Raw genomic sequence first — 17,942 nt, 5'->3', positions numbered from 1 at the left:
CTATACCCACGATGCATCATGTCTAAGTCTAATCTGATTTTATGTGGCATATTCAGTGCAGATTCACGTGAGGGAATTGTATAGCATTCCTGCCATCTCATTTATCTTTTGTGATGGCAGACATTGGTCACATGCTTCTCTGTTTCCACACTAACCCAGTGGTCCAGTAACTAAGCATGCAATCTGATGGGATCTCTGCCAGGATTTCTGATGTCCATTCATCATCCATAAGACACACACCGTTTGCATGCTTACAGGCTTTCCTTGAATCTCACATCTCTCCCAGAGGCAGGGCGAGTCTAGGAGTCTAGAAAAAAAGGGTTTTACACACATGCATGTACAACCCTTGTATAACAACCCTTCTCTGTAGAGGACAAAGACAGGAGGTGGGAACTTTGGAAAATTCAGTACAGGAAAATCAAATACATTAACTTTGTGGTGTGAGACGAATGAAGAACAGTGTTAAGTTGAAAAGCTTTGGCAGCATCCACTGGTGGAAGAACGGGCTGTCGTTTTTTTTTTTTTTTTTACATGTACTTTTATCTACAAGAATTGTTCACCAACATAACTTCACATATATTAATTGCACTTAATTAATTTTGTTTTGGAGACTGACATTGCGTGGAGACAGCTATTGAAGGACCCGATTTAGTGCAGACAACAAATCTCTCACTTCACCCTCCCCTTCCAAGCACAAAGGAGAAACTACGGTGGACCTGTGAACGCCCCTATCTGGTGCCATTATTTGGTTTGTCCCTTCTGGGCTACTGTACAAACATGGTCAACATGGTGGACCCCATTGAAGGCGACCGGCAGCGCCAGTATATGTATAACTTATCCTAAGTTAACAAAAACATAAGTTATTTTCAGGTGATTATACACAAATGAAAACATAGTTACGCATATTATATTTTATTTCTGCCAGTAGATCCTCTAGAGTACACTTTAGCATGCATATTAGGGAGTGTATACATAGAAGATTGACACCTTCATTTGTAGGTGATTTCATTGAAAGACAGCACAAAGGATGAAAACATGACAGATCTTAACACTGTTCCTTTATTTCCATGTCAGCTGGTATGGGTGTATCTATGGTGTTGGCTTTTAATATCAGTGTTAGTGCGGCTGTACGCATGACAAGAGTGACACCTAGTGATCAAACAGAGACAGTTCTGTTTAAGAAGATTTTAATTTATTCTTTCACATGGACATGGATATATTAAAACATGCCAGTATTGTGACTCAGAATACAGATTTACATAAGAGTCAAGCCCACACCCACAACTTTACTTTAAGAAAGGATTTATTTCACTGCATGAAAGACATATATTTTGTTGCTACTGACGTGAACCTGTGACTAGAAATGTAGAGACTTGGAAATGGATGCAGTCATATACTCTTGATATACAGTTACATCTGAAGTGAGTCATGTGACAACATAATGAACTTCCTTTAGTCTATTTGAATCATTGACCAAATTCACAGTTCAGAGTTCTACACTTTTGTCTGACAATTGTGATTGTGAACTTGATTGCCTCCCTGAATACTCAAGTCTGGCTTGATGGATTTTATTCCCTTTATGGTTGACAAGTATTTAAGGAAAGGTGCTTTACAATACTTGATCATGTTATTGCTGTCCAGTTTCCATTAGTTAGCGAGCAACAGGAAGACAAACGTGAAGAGAGACTGTCCCAACAGCAAAGACTAGTCTTCCTAATGGTTGGTCTTCTTTGGGACAGTGTCAGAGGAATTCACTGATTTGTTTCCACTTTAAAACACATTAAAACATTTGGAATTGAGTCACAAAAGAACATTAAACTCAAGTTACCACACAGATAGTAAACTCCTGAGTCAAAAACAAATCCATATCTCCCCATAAAACAAACAAACAAACAAACAAATCTTATGGCAAGGGTCACATCCCCCGGGGAAAATGTCATCCTGTTTTAACTTTATTGTTCAAACACACACACACACACCTATAAAAAATAAATCTGATCAATCCTCTCATTAATGTTGTTTTCAAAAACTGGATAGCTGATACTACAAAAATGTTTAATTATCTGTGGTTTTAAACCAAAAAAATATTTGTTGTAGAGACTATTCATTTCTTAAAAAACACTGTCCTTACTCTGTTCTCTTACTTGCTTCACCGGTTTGATCAGTTTAACATTCTTTAAAATCACATATATACTGTAATATTTGCTTATTTTTACATCACTTAGTGAATAAAATGCATCTAAATTGCAGATTTGTTTGAAAGCTAAGAACAATGTTATATAGTAAACACAATTTGTGTTATATTACATATAAAAAGGAGAGACGAAGGGACAAAGCGTATTTCAGAATCAGTTTGCATAATTGAAACATAACTGGTTCTTAAAAAAGCAGATCACATCACACTGTAAAACTGTATAAAAAACACAAACTCTTTTTGAATGTGCCATTTTCAGGTATATTTCTCTGAGAATGCACACACCATTCTTAATTGTAATATTGGATGCACATTATTATTATTATCATCATCATCATCCACACAAACAACCACACCAAAAAAGTTTAGAGATGACTGTAACCTGTATTATTAACTTTTTGAAACTGACAACAACTGAGGTACTTTTGAAAAAAGTATCTTAGAATACTAAGACAATATAAAAAAACGGAACACAGTGCTGGTGAGGTTTTGGCAGTCAATGTGGCTCAGCTAACAAGAGGGCTGTTGTCGTTCTGATCTATAGCAGGATCCTCCTCCTCTGAGAGAATAGGCTCTGGATCTTTTGCCTCTTTAGCAACATCCACTCCGATCAGACCCACCACCCTGAAATGGGTATAAGACATGTGATACATTACTGTCTCTACCAATTCCAACTAAACTGGGTAACTGTCAGCAGTTTCAACATAGCTTCTTTGTTCAAACCTGCATCAGCATTTCTGACGTAATAACATTTCCATTTCCATTTAAGTCTGATGTTTCGAGAAACAGGAAACAACCCATAATTGGAACAAGAAATGTCCTGTTTTTCATTCACATGTACAAAGTTACCAAATATCACCTGGTGCATACACAAACAGTAAAATATGCAGTTCAGTTTTGTGGAATTGTGAAAGTAGTTCCCTTTAGCTAAAAGAGTACTGAACATACAGAATATAGGCAGTTACAATGTACTCCTAATAAGTAAAAAAAAAAAAGTGGCTGCAACATACAGTACAGATTTAAATTTTAAAACTGTAGTGTACACAGCAAACTGAAAATAATGTGTTGCCATTAGGGATTGCTTTGTAGAGCCTATGTTAGCCTTGGAGGTTAGACTGAGATTGCTGAACCAGTTTGTTATTTTACCTCACTACTCACTATGTAACAGAAGAAGAAGTGCTTGTGACAGAGGTGGATTTGCTCAAGTAGTTTAATGTTTCACACTACACCTCCCAGACTGACTCAGCAGCACTACTTTGTCAACTCAGTGTAACAAGACAAATGTAAGAACACAGTGTACCATGTAGCTTATGACCTTTCTTATATATTTTCTACAAAACAATGTTGATGGTGTATTGGTCAACATATAAAAGAGAAGACATAATGCACATGTCAAAGATTTATGTTACTATATGAAGAGGAAAACAGTTTGGTGAAGGAAGCTGGATGTGACTACAGGAATGAGGAACTGGTTCTTCTTGTTTTCATGACTCAAAGTTAAATTTTATCCACAGTATCAGTCCAACTTTTCAAATTCTACTTTCAACTGTTGACTTAAAAACACAGTACTCCCAAATTGAAGTACTTCTTTTTACGCAGCATTATGAATATTGTTTAATAACTGTGTTTCAGTAACTTGTATCACTTCATTGACTCACTCTGGTCCGCCATGGAAGTTCTGCTTACTTTTATATGAATAAAAAACTAGAATCATCCTTTGTTTTTTCATTATTCTTCTAGTCATTGTTAGATCAATAAATGCATCACTGCAAACTGTAGTGTAAATGCAAACCTACATAGTACATTTACATAGACACACTTTAAACATTATTATTATTTAACCAAATAATCACAAACTCTACTACAGTGACATCATATATTTAAATTTATATTCATTTAAAGTAAAAAAGTTGAAAAAATAAGTCTACAAATGGCGGAGGAAGATAAAAACCAACTGTTTAAATATTTACAAGCTCAAACTCTCTATTTACATATAGGCTAAGCTATAAGAACACCCTAATCCAGAGTGAGAGAAAGAGAGAAAGAGTGAGAGTGAGGGTCAAACGTGACCCACATGCCACACTAACTGAATACCAGTGCATGACGCAAAAGGGGAGGGAGAGACCCCGGCGCTGTTAGCAGAAGAGCCGTGGACTGCAACTACAAGCAGTATGCATGGAATGAATTACATTATATATTTCAATACATTTAACACCTTTTCCATGGTGTGAATAAGTCAGTAAATTTGTCGCTGGTCTCTTTTTAGAAATAAAAGACACTAAGAGGGTCTGAAAAGTTGCTAAATCTAACCAAAAAGACGCCAAGTTGGCAGCACTGTATCTTTGTGTCCCCATTTTTATTGTCCCCGGGACAACAGGACATCCTTAATTTCGAGCACTGTTCTGGGCCAAATCAAGTAAAGCATTTTTCTCTTCTGTAGTCAAGCAAAACTGGCAAACAGTGACTTAGCAGAAAAAAGAGGTGTCTGTAATGAAACCTTATCCATAGAGTACAGCTCTACATCTGAAGCATATCTACACAGCACAAACTGTGAATAAAAAGCTATGTTTTTATTGTAGAATTAACAAATAACTTTGGGTAGAATACTTTCTAAACACCTTATCAATATAACAAATTCTGACATCAAACAAGCCCAACATGAAAACGTTCTCCCTCTAGTTTTCACAGCACCAAGACGAACAGCATGTTTCACTGACTGTGTTGTGTCATCTACATTGGCAACAAGATGAACTTACCCTAGGATAGACAAAGGGATGACACAGAGTCCTGCAGACAACAGGAAGATGAAGCCAGGGTACCAAGCTACTGTAACAGCATACACACTGTTGAAGACTGCGCTTGATACGTTGTTAGTTAAACTTTCCAAAAATGAAAGACAGGCAAACAGGGCTCCTGCAAAAACACACACAACAGAGTACAAAAACATTTTTTAAGAAGTGATGAATAACAACAGGATATGCCTGTAATCAGTTTAGGCCCTTTAGATTGCCCTTTGCTCAAAAGGAACAGAAACTTGGAGTGCTTTGTTTTCAAGTGCATCATGAAGTTGCTTGGACAGGCATGTCTTCATTGGACTCTGACTCTACAAACACACAGACATGGTTCTGTGGCTCCTGTAAAGCCCTAAACCAACTCACCCTGCTCAGACTTTGAGATGATCTTTGACATCATGGAACGCAGAACAGGGAAAGGCATGATAGACAGAAGCATTGGCACCCTCACTGTGGAAAACAAATAACAGAAGACAGAAATTATATTATACATCATAATGCAAGGACTATAATCAAATCAAATTGTAAAATACATCGATTCATACATGAATACATTATTAAAGTAAATTCATTGTCATAGTTGTTTAAGGTGTGTAATATGAAAAAACATATGAAAGTGACAATGGCTACATGACATTTAAAATAAAAAATGCAGTGATAATATATCATAATTACGCTGTCTTATCGGCTTACAATATAATAATCTAATAAAATACAAAAGATACAGTGTCACTTGTAACATTGCTGCACCTTGTAAATGTGGTAGGAAAGGTAGGTTCTGTCAATCAGTAACCTGTGCAACTAGCCTGTACTGTTTATTTGTGTAATTTACTGTTTTATATTACTCTTCAGTGTCCCTTATATTACAGCTAAAATGTGGCCTTTTTTTAATTTTAATTATGTCCTGTGTATGTCCTGCCATTTATTTTAAGAGCACTATATAATATATTGGAAAAGGGCCACATAAACAGAGATATTAGTATTATATTATCTACATGATTGTTAGCAACACCAAAGCATATTAGTGATTAAACATGGCTGAGGCAACAAATCCTTTGCATAACACAATTTCCATTGTCCTCGTCAAACATTCGAGCATTACTGAACTTCTCTAAAAACAGGACAAGCAAAAACCAAACCAGTTGCAAGTTTAAATTAAGCTTCTGCCCATACTTGACCTTGACTACAAGGCTTTGGTGAAATTTATTTTACTGAGGAGGACATTCAAAAATATTCCACACTATTGGTTAAAGCAGCGCAGTTGTTAGGGAAATCTTTCTCACCTATAAACATCAGTAAAGTGGTCTTAGTAAACGCCAACAAGATCATGCCCGATATGACGGACAGGATCCCCATCAGGACAATGAGCAGCTGTGGCACACCACAGTACGTGAACGCTGACACTCCCACAAAACTGGTCAGGAACACAGTGGTGGACAGTGCTGAGCCGTAGCCAATCAAAATCTCAGTCCAGCACAGTGGCTCATTGAGCTCATATAGGGTCATCAAGGACATCCCACCCACATAGGCAAAGGAGAAGCTGGTGAAGATGAGTATTAGGAGAATCAACACAGTTTTACACTTGGCCCCTGCAAACATCTTGTAGACCCCAAAGATCATCTGTTTCAAGGCTGAGCGCTGAGGAGACCCATCTGGACTAACGGCATCCGTGGGAGCCTTCTTCAGAGTCTCTTCTAGGATGAATATTGCATAGAGTAGGATCAAACACTGACACAACGCAGAGGTTACAAAGGGCCAGTTAAAGCCTGCAGCTCTCAGAAAGTAGCCTGTCGATATTGAGGCCACTCCAGACAAAAGGCCAATCATCATGTCCACTCCAGCCATGCGTAGTGTCTTCTGACGATCATCCTCACACAAGTCTGCTATGTAGGCAAAACAGCCCCCCAGAAATGTCCCTATGCCACCAAACAGAGAACTGAGAAGCGACGAGCCAATGAGCAAGTAAACGTTGAGTTCAAAGAAGGACACCATCAGGAAGGTCAAGGTGTAGATCAATGTGCCAATCAGAGGCATGATGATTGTGATCTTGCGTCCTCCCCGGTCACTATAGGCCACAAGCATGAGAGTGACAACCAAAGAGGGGACTGTGGAGAAGACCTCTGTGTAAAGGGAGAAGAGAGAGGCCTGCCTCTGTACCTCCTGGAAACACAGAAAGAGAGAGCATGGTTAGGCCTAAAAAATCATGGACTGACACTGGGCTCTCTGTATTCTGTCTGAGGCCTGCTCTCTGTAGCAGGCCTCAGACAAAATAACTGCCCTCATGCTGGCAATTATCCTGCAAACAACACAAGTTAAACAGAGACATTTAAAGTCGTGAAACCAACACAAAATTAAAGCACTTCAATTTTGCGCATTTCACAAAAGGTCTTCCTATTCAGGCCCGAAAGGAACAAAGCTTTCTACAGTACAACAGGTGCAGAAGTGGCTATTTTCAGACAAAGGATCAGTGTGTTCGCTTTCACTCCCCTGTTCCATTCTCCTTCTATGAATACATGATCAAATTAAACATTACTAATACCTTTTGCAGCAGAACACTTCTTTTAAATCCCTCTTATAATACAGCAGACTTAATTGCTGCACATTAATAAGTCATCATGTGGTCTGAAATTATAATTTAATAAGATTATCAGTCTTGAGCAAAAGTGTTGCTACTAGCGTATGTCAGTCAGTGTAGGCGTAGAACAGTTAACTTTAGTCACAGGTCTCCCTTTCATACCACCTCGCAGTGAAGAAGCTGAATCAGTTCTTTTTACCTGAGCTGTGTTGCAAGAGGGAATCCTAAAGAATTATAATATTATTGCTGAGTCATGACAGTAAAGGTTGAACCCACAGGGAGAGTTGCTGAGACAACCTGCAGTTGAGGAAGAATCCATGACAGTATATGGGAAGAACAGACTGTACCTATGCAATACATAGAGCGTTATTGTTTCTTGAGCCGCAGGTTTCTTAGGAAGCCTGAGTTTTTTTTCTGTCAATAAGACATTTCTTTCCACAAAACACACACAAAAAAAAACATGACACAACTATGTCTGAGTCAGCGTCACATGCTTAAAAAAAAAGTAGTGGGCAGATAACAAAAAGAAAAACAGGCATTTTTTTCCTCTGTCTCTAAAAATAGTTTTAAAATAATATTCACAGTATTAATACCCTTACAAAGTTCCAGTAGTTGTTATATTGTTACACAGGTGAATACTGGAGTATATTCATTTGTTTATTAAAACTTAAAGTAGAAGAAAATATCAAATATTTGTAAGAATCCTCCTTGTGCCTTGAATTACTTAAATTAACTCTTTTTTTTACATCCAGTAATTCATGACTAACCTCATGATAGCTTGAATGGTTGCCGCTGCTGTTTCCTGCACACCTGGAGGTGTTGTCCGAGATGGGATATGTGGTGTTTGATAGTTGCTGCCAGAGCCTTCGGTACACATACTGCTGCACAAGTGGATAGATGAGAAAACTGGAGAAAGCGTACAGAGCCACCACAGGCTCCACGAGGAAAAGACGCTTCATTGTGAGGAGCTGCAGTATTCCCTGAAAAAGAGCTGAAGAGAATACATTTAGAGAGACAGATAATAGGGTAAAAATACAGTTCAACTGATATGAGGTGGAATAAAAACAAAAACTTATGGCAGTGTATGAATTAGACTTTTATACTACAGTTTAAAACAAATTTAGGATATTGTAAAGCTCCATAAAGATTATTCTGTTGTTGCAAGTTTTAACCTTCAACCCTTCACTTCAACATGCAGGTACACTGTGCAGGAAGACATCCACATTTCTTCTTTAAATAGCACAAAACTGATTCAAGTCATAAGACTAAGTGTCTACGTGGAAGTACAGATAATATTTGTTTGGTTGTTTTTGCCTTCTGAGAATAATCGCGGGAGCAAAAGACTGCAATACATTATCGATCCAACACTTTCTGACAGTTTGAAACATAAAGTGGAATATAAGATAACAACCCTGTTGTGTACATTTTGTCTGTTGTGACTACGCATGCTGTAGGATGAGCTCGGCTAGCTAAATATTTAGATAACAGGAAATGTAAGAGAACAACAGCTTAGCCTTATTTTCTCATAGGATATTGACAACAACCTACCTTTTAGATGGTCACTTGGATCATGTTTTATTCAATAAAGTGATCCCGGTATAACATTCGCTTCATGAGGTCCCTCGGTGCTCTTGTTTTATAAAGACGTACGGGGTTGTTATGAAACGCCGGGGTCCCGCCCCTCGCCGCATGCGATTGGACAGCCGTCTTTCAAGGTCGCGTTTATTCGACGGAAGAACTGTCAGTCAAAGGGTGAAGCGGGCGGGCAGTTTGGGACATGTTGTAACAGGCTCCTTATCGCACATAAATGTGTATTTTAAATACTTATAAGGGACATTCTTTTGGTTAATCTTGCGACATATTTATTTACACTACCTGCCTCCGTTTATCTTTGTACAAAAATGCACGCTACCATTTCTCTAGGCATTACGGTAACGTGAGGTAGGCGTGCTTTGCGTCGGAATGTACCATTCTGCCAACACACCGGGAAGGATTTTGTTGTGACAGCGGAGTTACAACCCGGCGGGGGGAGACGGTAAGACGAAATCCATAGCCCTTCCTCTCTGTAATTTAAATCTTAACCTCCAATTTTAAAGACGAAGCCTGCATTGACAACGTCTGCACAAGTATTATATGTTTTACAAGACCGAGTCGCTCAAATTGTATGTATTAGTAAATGTCAGCTTAACATCCCGGACGTGCAGGTTAGTACCACCTATCACAATATTGTCAGCTAGCGTTAGCGAATCATAGCTATGCCTGTGATTAATTTAGCCAACTTAGCTAACGATACCAGCTAGCGTAAGATACGTGAGAAAACCGCAACCTGTTTTCGCTGTACAATTTATCTCTCTCGTTTGTTTTAATTGTATCCAATCGCACAACATCTAGCATTAAAGCTAGCTGTCGGGTAAGTTAAACGTTAGCGTTAGCTTCGCCTGCTGCAGTTTCACTACAAAGTCGTGACTGTCCGTGTCAGGATGGATGATATTTCAGTCGCCCGGCCTAACGTTATCGCTCACAGGGCTCCTGCTGCCCATAATCTCCAGCTACCTGCGATATTCAGTTTAAACTAAGATTAGTTTGTCATAGGTGTGGGCCATATTTATGTCCGCCATTGATAGTATGTTGACCTAAGGCTTCTAATTTCGCAATTAAACTTCTCTCGTCAATCTGGATCACGCAATTTGAAACGCTATTGCCGAGTATTAGGACAGATTTTCTTAATTAATTCGACACATTTAAACGCAAATATTGTATTATCTACAGTCACAGTGCTTTACAATTGTCTACATTTAGTTTTTATGATGCCTTTTCGTCCAGTGTTTGATATTACATATTTGTGTTAGTCACAACGTTACCTATACAGAATCTAATAACTCGATTTTTGATCCAAGCATCCTAAAAAGCAAGCCTCTCCAGCACTAATGTATAGTGCATCATACTCTGTAGTAGCCTTCAAATTACAGATGTTGTGTCTGATTGGTTAATGCCTATTTTCTGATCTGCTGTCGTTCATTCTTCTTGGTTTACAGGTCATAATATAGTTTTTTTTCCATCTTGGATCAACAATGGCCTTCAGCAAGGGATATCGCATTTACCACAAGCTGGATCCACCCCCCTACAGTGTCATAGTGGAAACTAGGACCAGGGAAGAATGCCTCATGTTCGAATCGGGGGCTGTTGCTGTTCTGTGTAAGGCGTTTTGTTTGTTTGCGCTGAGATTAAACTCTCCAAATAAAGATGCCACAAAGGAAATATAGCTATAAGACACATGTTGACTATCAAGTAATGGACGTGATTATGGGCTATGATTAACCCACAGGCTACATTTAACTTAAAGTTTAAGGGAGAGAGTATTACTGATATTTTCTGACTTTGTGTTGCTTTTGTTTCCAGCGGCGGCAGAGAAGGAGGCCATTAAAAACACATACACCAAGATTGTTGATGCCTATGGAATATTGGGCGTCCTCCGCCTAAACCTGGGTAAGCTACAGAATCATCTTATGTATTGATTGCTCCATAATGCAGTTCTTGTGTGACTGTGGAGGCCCTCTGGTTTGTAGTCCCGTTGCTGCCTACTTCTAAGCTGCTTTCTCCTGTCCTCTACATGACCTTGAAGGCTCTTGTTATCACAACAAGGAAAATATGGTTTAAAAGATTAAAGCTCAGTCTTAGAGATAGCTCCTATAAAGGAGTAGCACCAAAGTTTGATTAACTATTTCATGTCCAGCTGCAGCAAGCGAAGCAAACGCTAACACACGACAGCTAGCTTTAACCCAACCTTTCTTCTTTAGGTGACTCTATGCTCCACAGTCTGGTGGTTGTGACAGGATGCAGCTCTGTGGGGAAGGTGCAGGATTCTGAGGTTTTCAGGGTCACACAGACAGACTTTATATCGCTGAAGAATGATCCAGGAGATGAGGACCGGATCGCTGAAGTGCGAAAGGTCCTAAACTCAGGACACTTCTATTTTGCCTGGTCTTCCACTGGAGTCAGCATGGACCTCAGTCTCAATGCGCATCGCAGGATCCTTGAAGACACTACAGATAACCGCTTCTTTTGGTAAGACCATGACATTTTTTACTGTTCCTATGTTATAAGAAGACTAATAGGCAGGTTTTTGGCTTTAAAAATCCGTTAAGTATATGAACTATCTACTTGTTCTGCAATCTGCACAGCCTTGTGCGGTGGTGTAATAGTTTCTAATGAATGTGTGATAGGACTGTGATTTGCAACTAAGGTGTGAAAATTCACTGCTCACACTGAATTTGTTTGTGTGTTTTCTTTTGTGTCTGTTTTGATGTCATAAATCAATAGGAACCAGTCTCTGCACCTGCACCTGAAACATTATGGAGTAAACTGTGATGACTGGCTGTTGAGGCTGATGTGTGGTGGTGTGGAGATCAGGACCATCTATGCAGGGCACAAACAGGCCAAGGCCTGCATCTTCTCCCGCCTCAGCTCAGAGCGAGCCGGCACGCGATTCAATGTTCGAGGAACAAATGACGATGGACAAGTGGCCAACTTTGTGGAGACTGAACAGGTGACTGAGATCTTTGACAGTTTGATTGAATCTCTGTTTTGGTTTGAGAGGTGTTGTGATAAAAGCAATCAGTTTGATATCATAGTTGCATTCGTTTCTGTATGCTCTGTGCATGGCAATGCTGTACAGTACGATACAAAGCAGTAGTGTCCCACGTAGTGTGGAAGTCTGTGTCAGGGGTGTTTTGTGTGCAGTTAGGGCAGGTTTCAGGGTGTGCCAATCCCACAATTTTTTGCCCACTGACGTGCACTTTTTGGATTACCTTGTACGGTATGAGCTGTATGTTAGTGTTGGTAGTCATTGAGATGATGTCGTCATTGGGATTGATAGATAGATCTTGTTGCCAATTTACTGATGGTACGGATATTGTTGTATCATATTGGGTTATCAGTTTGTATATGTTAGAGACAGGAGTATTTTAGGAGTGGAGATATTGAGTCTGAAAGTATGAAACTAATGGAGGTTTGTGATCTTGTGGGATTTCCACCAAGTTGTCAGAAACAAGGATGATGTTTGGCGTATTGGCTGAAGAATAGTTTAGTGTGGAATTTGAATGTCATTGCACAAAGTTAGTTCTTTGGCTTTCCATGTGTTGTAGAACTGTGCAGTATGAAGCTTTGTGGTGTTAGTTGGTTAGTGCATTCTGTCAATAAATTATCGGTGGAATAGTTTAAGTTGTACTGGCCTTTTTAACATCATACATTTGTCTATAGAGTCACATGACCTTGGTTAATACAGTCTATTTAAACACTGGTTATCTATTGACTGTTCAGGAGCAAAGCTGGTGCGGCCTTTGAGTGAAACACTGTTGCTCCAGCATTTTGTGCCGTCACTGTAAAATTAAACTGTTAATGATAATTATAGATGCATATTTAACATTAAAACTTCTAGGAAAACCAGCAGGATGATGATGATGATGATGATGATGATGATAATATATTAGCACACTTTATTCATTGGTCAAGTTCAAGTCTGAAGCTTATTTCATACATGAAAATCACTCACCTTTTGGCGAATTTTGCCGTTTTGAAACCAAAATAGGTGACCTACGTGAATCGTGTAGATTCGATGAGAAAATGTTTTTTTTGGGAGGGGGGGGTAGGTACCAGAGATTCAGTGAACTGCGAACAGGTGTGCGTGCCAGAAGGGAGCGCGAGTGCATGGAAAGATTCGCTCAGCTTTGCACTGCAGTGAACATAGTCCAGATGCAAAGCGAATTTTAACCACCTAAAACAAGGCCCACCTAAAAACATCTATATCAGTTCAAGTGTACGTTGTATAGAGAAAATTCACACCGCTTTACATCTCCGTCAGACGGCCCTTCCTTTGGCACTACATTTCTCAACCGTATAACTCACGTATTCCTACGCATACGGCGTAATACAGTGCGGCCGCAGCAGGCAAAAGTTGCGCTTATCCGTAGGAATACGTGAGTTATACGGTATTCAATTCAAGATTCAACATTCAGGAAGCTTTATTTATCCCGAGGGAAATTACTGTGCAACAGTTTCAATACAAAGGTGGTAAAGTAAAGTACTACAGGGTTACAGTAAAAATAAGCTAACATAAAATAAAACAAAACAAACCTAAACTAAACTAAATTAAATTAAATTAAATTGAATTAAATTAAATTAAATTAAAATAAATGCTAACATAAAATAAATCAAACAATTAACTAAATGCAACAAAATGCAAGCACTTACAGGTAACATAAGTAGAAAAGAAGAAAACAAGTAACTAAATGTGACAAAGTGCAACAAAAATTGCAGTTAAACTTAGGTACAGTATATACAATATACAGCAATACGCACCGTGCAGTTTAGCAGCATAAATTGTAAGGGCCGTCTGACAGTGATGGAAAGCGGTGTGAATCTTTTCTATGTAACATACACTTGAACTGATATAGATTTTTTTAGGTGGGCCTTGTTTTAGGTGGTTAAAATTCTCTTTGCATCTGGACTCCGTTCACTGCAGTGCAAAGCTGATCGTCTGTGCTGGAGGGGCTCTCTGCTTCTCCAAACTAAGGGATCGCTGAGCAGCAGCTAATGTAGCTAACACACTGACTATAGATAAATACTTCATAGGACCCCACTTCAAAAAACCCAAACTATCCCTTTAAGGTTGAAGATCGGCAACATTTCCGTTTAATCTTTTGTTTACACTGTAGTTTATTTTGAGTCAATCCGTTATACACCGTTCTTCTGCTGCAAATACTCACTAGCTCACCAAATCCGTAGCTGAAAGTCGTCCCATTACAAATACACTGTTTGGGTAACTTTTGCCAGAACCTACAGTGCCCAGCTGTTTTAGGAGAAGTAAAGTATAGTATATTTTCATGACCTGTTTTCATGACCTTACCACATTGTGCCTCATATACTGTAAATGTTGGACCCAGTGACAGGCTGGCATGAAATGGCTTGCATAATACTTAGTAAGGAGGCCATAATATTTTTGACTCATGGCTGAAGTTAAGTTTCTACAGCTCTCCCCAGGTTGGCAAAAAATGCATCTCGAAATGCATCAGATTGATGCTTTAAAATATGGAATATTCAACATTTTCTTCCGAGGGACCATGCCACCGGACCCCCCTAGAGGGGTAATATCCTTCTCACCTGTTTCACCCCTGACCCGTTTTCATGCCTGTTATTTTGCAATCGTTTTTAAGTTCCTTCTTATTTTTTGCTTTTGTCTGAGTCAGCACATTATATCTGACTAGGAAAGGTTACTTTTCAGCTCTCCATTGTGGAAAATGACTCACTTTTCCTTTTCCTTTTTTATTGTTCCCATTTCAGGAAATAAACACAAAGCTGTAGGTTGGACAGTATAACTGGACCTACTACAATTACAAACCAATATAATTCAATGGACACTAACTACACCAATATTTGCTGCTTTAAAAAGTACCATAGAAGACATTCAAGGTTTCTCTGGAAAAGTCGACATAGAAATTGAGCAGTTGGAGCTCCATATGTGTAATGGTAATTGCAGGCCTTATTATATTGCATTGTCAGGTGTTCTGGTTGTTCTGGGAAGCTCCTGTAGCACCTGCAGCTTTTGGTCATGCAGATTAATGAATTGAGTCTCAAAAATATTCCGTCAGCACACGACAGAAAAATGTAGCCTTTCTACATATGACACGCTGCCTTTCAACACTGCCTTTCATTGTGATGCCTCCTTTTAGATTTTCTTTGTGTCCTGACAAAGTGGCCACAGACACATGCTGGTTGTGTGAAGACATTTCCTTCTCTGCATTAGGCAGTTGGAGAGGAATTAACATTTTGTCAGTTCCTCATGTAGTGTGTATGTGTGTTTATGATTGGGGTTGTTTCTGTTTTTTTCTTTAAATGTGTTTTAATAGTGTTGTATGTCTACTTACACATGTGTGACATCACATTGCAAACAAACTTAACCAAACTTTCCTCTTGTTTTGAACAGGTTATTTTCCTGGATGACAGAGTCTCATCCTTCATACAGATCCGTGGGTCCATTCCTCTTTTCTGGGAGCAGCCAGGAATCCAGGTAATGGAAACTAAATCTATCCCATGAAGCCAGCCTAGAATTGTGAATGTGAGGTTTTTCATATATTAAGCCACATTATATGAAAATCCTAAAACAGCCCTCGTGTTTGTGTAGAAGTCCTGACCATTTTGTAAATGCTGCAGTTTTAGATAAGGCTCAGTCAGTTGATTGCACAGTGTAAGTGTAAACACTTAACTCTGGTGAAGCCTATGTGGAGCTCTTGCAAAATAGGAAATGGATATCTTAACCCTATTTTTTAACACATTTTGTCCACGCTGTGTTCAGAAAAAGTCCATTAAGGGTGTTTTGTTGCAACTGAATGAGAATCGGCACCCTAAACAGCTGGATGAGAACCCCCACCTGGTATAACCTTTAATTTTTTGTTCTGGCTCTTGTGGTGTTGGTGCTTTCATCCTGCAGATAGGGGTTTCTCTGTGCAGTGTCAAAGGCCAGGGGTGAAAACCAAGATACCTGTCAAGGAAATACTATTTTTGAGATTTAAAGCAGGAACTAGGTTCATCCATTAAGCACATACCATAACAACAGTATTGGGATTCTTCTGCCCTTGACCTTACATTGCACAGACTAGTGGATAAGATCAGACGTGGGGGAGGTTAATGATAGATGTAGTGGTTGGTAAAGGGCGTTTTTCTGTTTTCCTCAGCTCCCAGACTTCTTTGGTCAGGTGAGAGCCTGGTCTGAAAACATCCCATAGCCACTTCCCTTTAACTTATTCAGAAGATATTCCCCAGGCAACTGGATAGGTGTTAATTGATAATATGGGAAAAAAATAGCTGTTAAATTTCTTAGACGACCAAGAGAAGCCAAGACTATATTAGTCACCTATTCAGCCCACAAGGTCTATGGTTTGGTCAAAACAGAGGGTAGTGGGCTCGGGGTTGTTTTCAGACAAAACTGTAGTCCTCCTGCTTTTAAAGCAATGTTTTAGCTCTTAGTCCCCTCTACCGATTGTGGCTTCGTAAGCTTATTTTCTCCTCCCCTTACCCTGTAATTCATTCCCGGAGCAGGAAGGATAGTTTCGGTTTTGTCCAGAAGAAGAGTTACTGATCTTTCTACTGTTAGTTTACATTAGAAATAGTTGTGTCTCTGAACCATACTTTTAGTGTAGTATCATAAAATCCTACTGGGTAAGCTGTAAATCAGTACATTTGTCAGGATCCCTCTTAACTGATTAGTTGTTAGAATCCTGGTTGATGACAAAATTTAGTTAATTACTTAGTTACTTGGTTGTTTTGGGGAAATAATCATTAGTGGAATTAGTAAAGGGAAAATTGTCATGTGTGGTATTACAGTTATATTCACAAATATGCTTTTCTTACTTGAATAAGAACACAATTTCAAGAAAACCTTTGAAATGATTCAAATATTGAATCAATCAATTACAGATTCAAACATCTGATGAATTAGTTGCGGAAACGGATTAATAGTCAACTGACAGTTGAGGACAAACCTAGTAAGTAAAATGAAACCTGTAACCTGTAATATACATAAAAATGTTTAGTATTATATTAGTATAGAACTGTCAGACATGAGTTAAAAGGGTGATTTGCAATTGCAACACTCCAGGTGTTATCTGTTGAGGTTGAGTAAAATGTGAAGAGGTTTTGGTCTGAGGTGTACAGCTGTAACCTGAGTCCTTTTTAGATGCCATCTGAGGAAGTTATTAAATATGCATAGCAGAGACCTTAACAACAGTAGCGAGAGGAAGGAATGACAAAATGGCAGCAGCATGGAGCAAAATGTCTAGCCCTGCCAAACACAGGCCTAGCAAAAATAGACGCAGATGAATACAAAGCAGAGGAAAAGATTATCAGGTGGTGCAAAGAAAATGAGAAACTAGAATTGTATGAACACAGAGTCAAAGTCAAAGTGCACTCAGGAGATCCCAATAATGTCCACAGAGACAATGCAGTGGTTATGATGATGGTGGTTTAGACTTAGGATGTGTGTATGTTGCTTGTGACCTGAATTGAGTGACCAGTAAAAGGAAGAAGAGGCAGAAACTGAAAAGTGCAGAAGGGATGATGACATTTTTCTTTTCAGTTAATGAGAAGCTATTAAAGACAGTGAGAGAGAAGCAAGAGAAGATGAATAACAGTAGGGAATGTTGTGCAAAGGCACAGATGAGTAGGGAACAACAAGTTAGGACCTGCAGTGCAGGGTGAGTAGATTTTCGACTTACAGCCACCGTGCGAGCGTCCTGTTAAGGTGGGGTCATGTGTGGTCATGCCTGCCTTTCCTCCTCGGTAAGGCTCTTTGGTGCCAGTATACTCTCAAAATAAGAGAGAATGAAGG

The 17,942-nt window shown here is 39.1% G+C and overlaps 2 protein-coding genes across 16 annotated transcripts in view; one reads left to right on the top strand and one right to left on the bottom strand.

Annotated features, from left to right (window-relative positions):
• Nucleotides 1–1,170: 1,170 nt before the first annotated feature.
• Nucleotides 1,171–9,244, bottom strand: slc46a3 (solute carrier family 46 member 3). The gene is made up of 6 exons (XM_051399830.1): nucleotides 9,110–9,244; nucleotides 8,329–8,552; nucleotides 6,270–7,146; nucleotides 5,353–5,436; nucleotides 4,951–5,107; nucleotides 1,171–2,818 (listed from the first exon to the last, which is right to left on the bottom strand). The coding sequence occupies exons 2-6, from the start codon at nucleotides 8,518–8,520 to the stop codon at nucleotides 2,701–2,703; spliced, it is 1,428 nt and encodes a 475-aa protein (XP_051255790.1). The 5' UTR covers nucleotides 8,521–8,552; nucleotides 9,110–9,244; the 3' UTR covers nucleotides 1,171–2,700.
• A 191-nt stretch (nucleotides 9,245–9,435) lies between these two features.
• Nucleotides 9,436–17,942, top strand: part of synj1 (synaptojanin 1) — a 28,541-nt gene continuing 20,034 nt past the window's right edge. For 3 of the 15 annotated variants that reach the window (XM_051399816.1, XM_051399817.1, XM_051399818.1), the window contains exons 1-7: nucleotides 9,445–9,596; nucleotides 10,597–10,756; nucleotides 10,961–11,047; nucleotides 11,359–11,626; nucleotides 11,882–12,107; nucleotides 15,543–15,626; nucleotides 15,912–15,989. In XM_051399816.1, coding sequence (XP_051255776.1) covers nucleotides 10,633–10,756; nucleotides 10,961–11,047; nucleotides 11,359–11,626; nucleotides 11,882–12,107; nucleotides 15,543–15,626; nucleotides 15,912–15,989 — 867 coding nt within the window. In that variant the 5' untranslated portion in view covers nucleotides 9,445–9,596; nucleotides 10,597–10,632. The other 12 variants (XM_051399821.1, XM_051399822.1, XM_051399829.1 and 9 more) reach the window with 11 other exon arrangements.

The sequence above is a fragment of the Dicentrarchus labrax genome, unplaced genomic scaffold, assembly GCF_905237075.1.
Source record: "Dicentrarchus labrax unplaced genomic scaffold, dlabrax2021, whole genome shotgun sequence".
NCBI lineage: Eukaryota > Metazoa > Chordata > Actinopteri > Moronidae > Dicentrarchus > Dicentrarchus labrax.
Note: the sequence above shows the minus strand (reverse complement) of the source record. Positions and strands in the feature narration are given on the sequence as shown.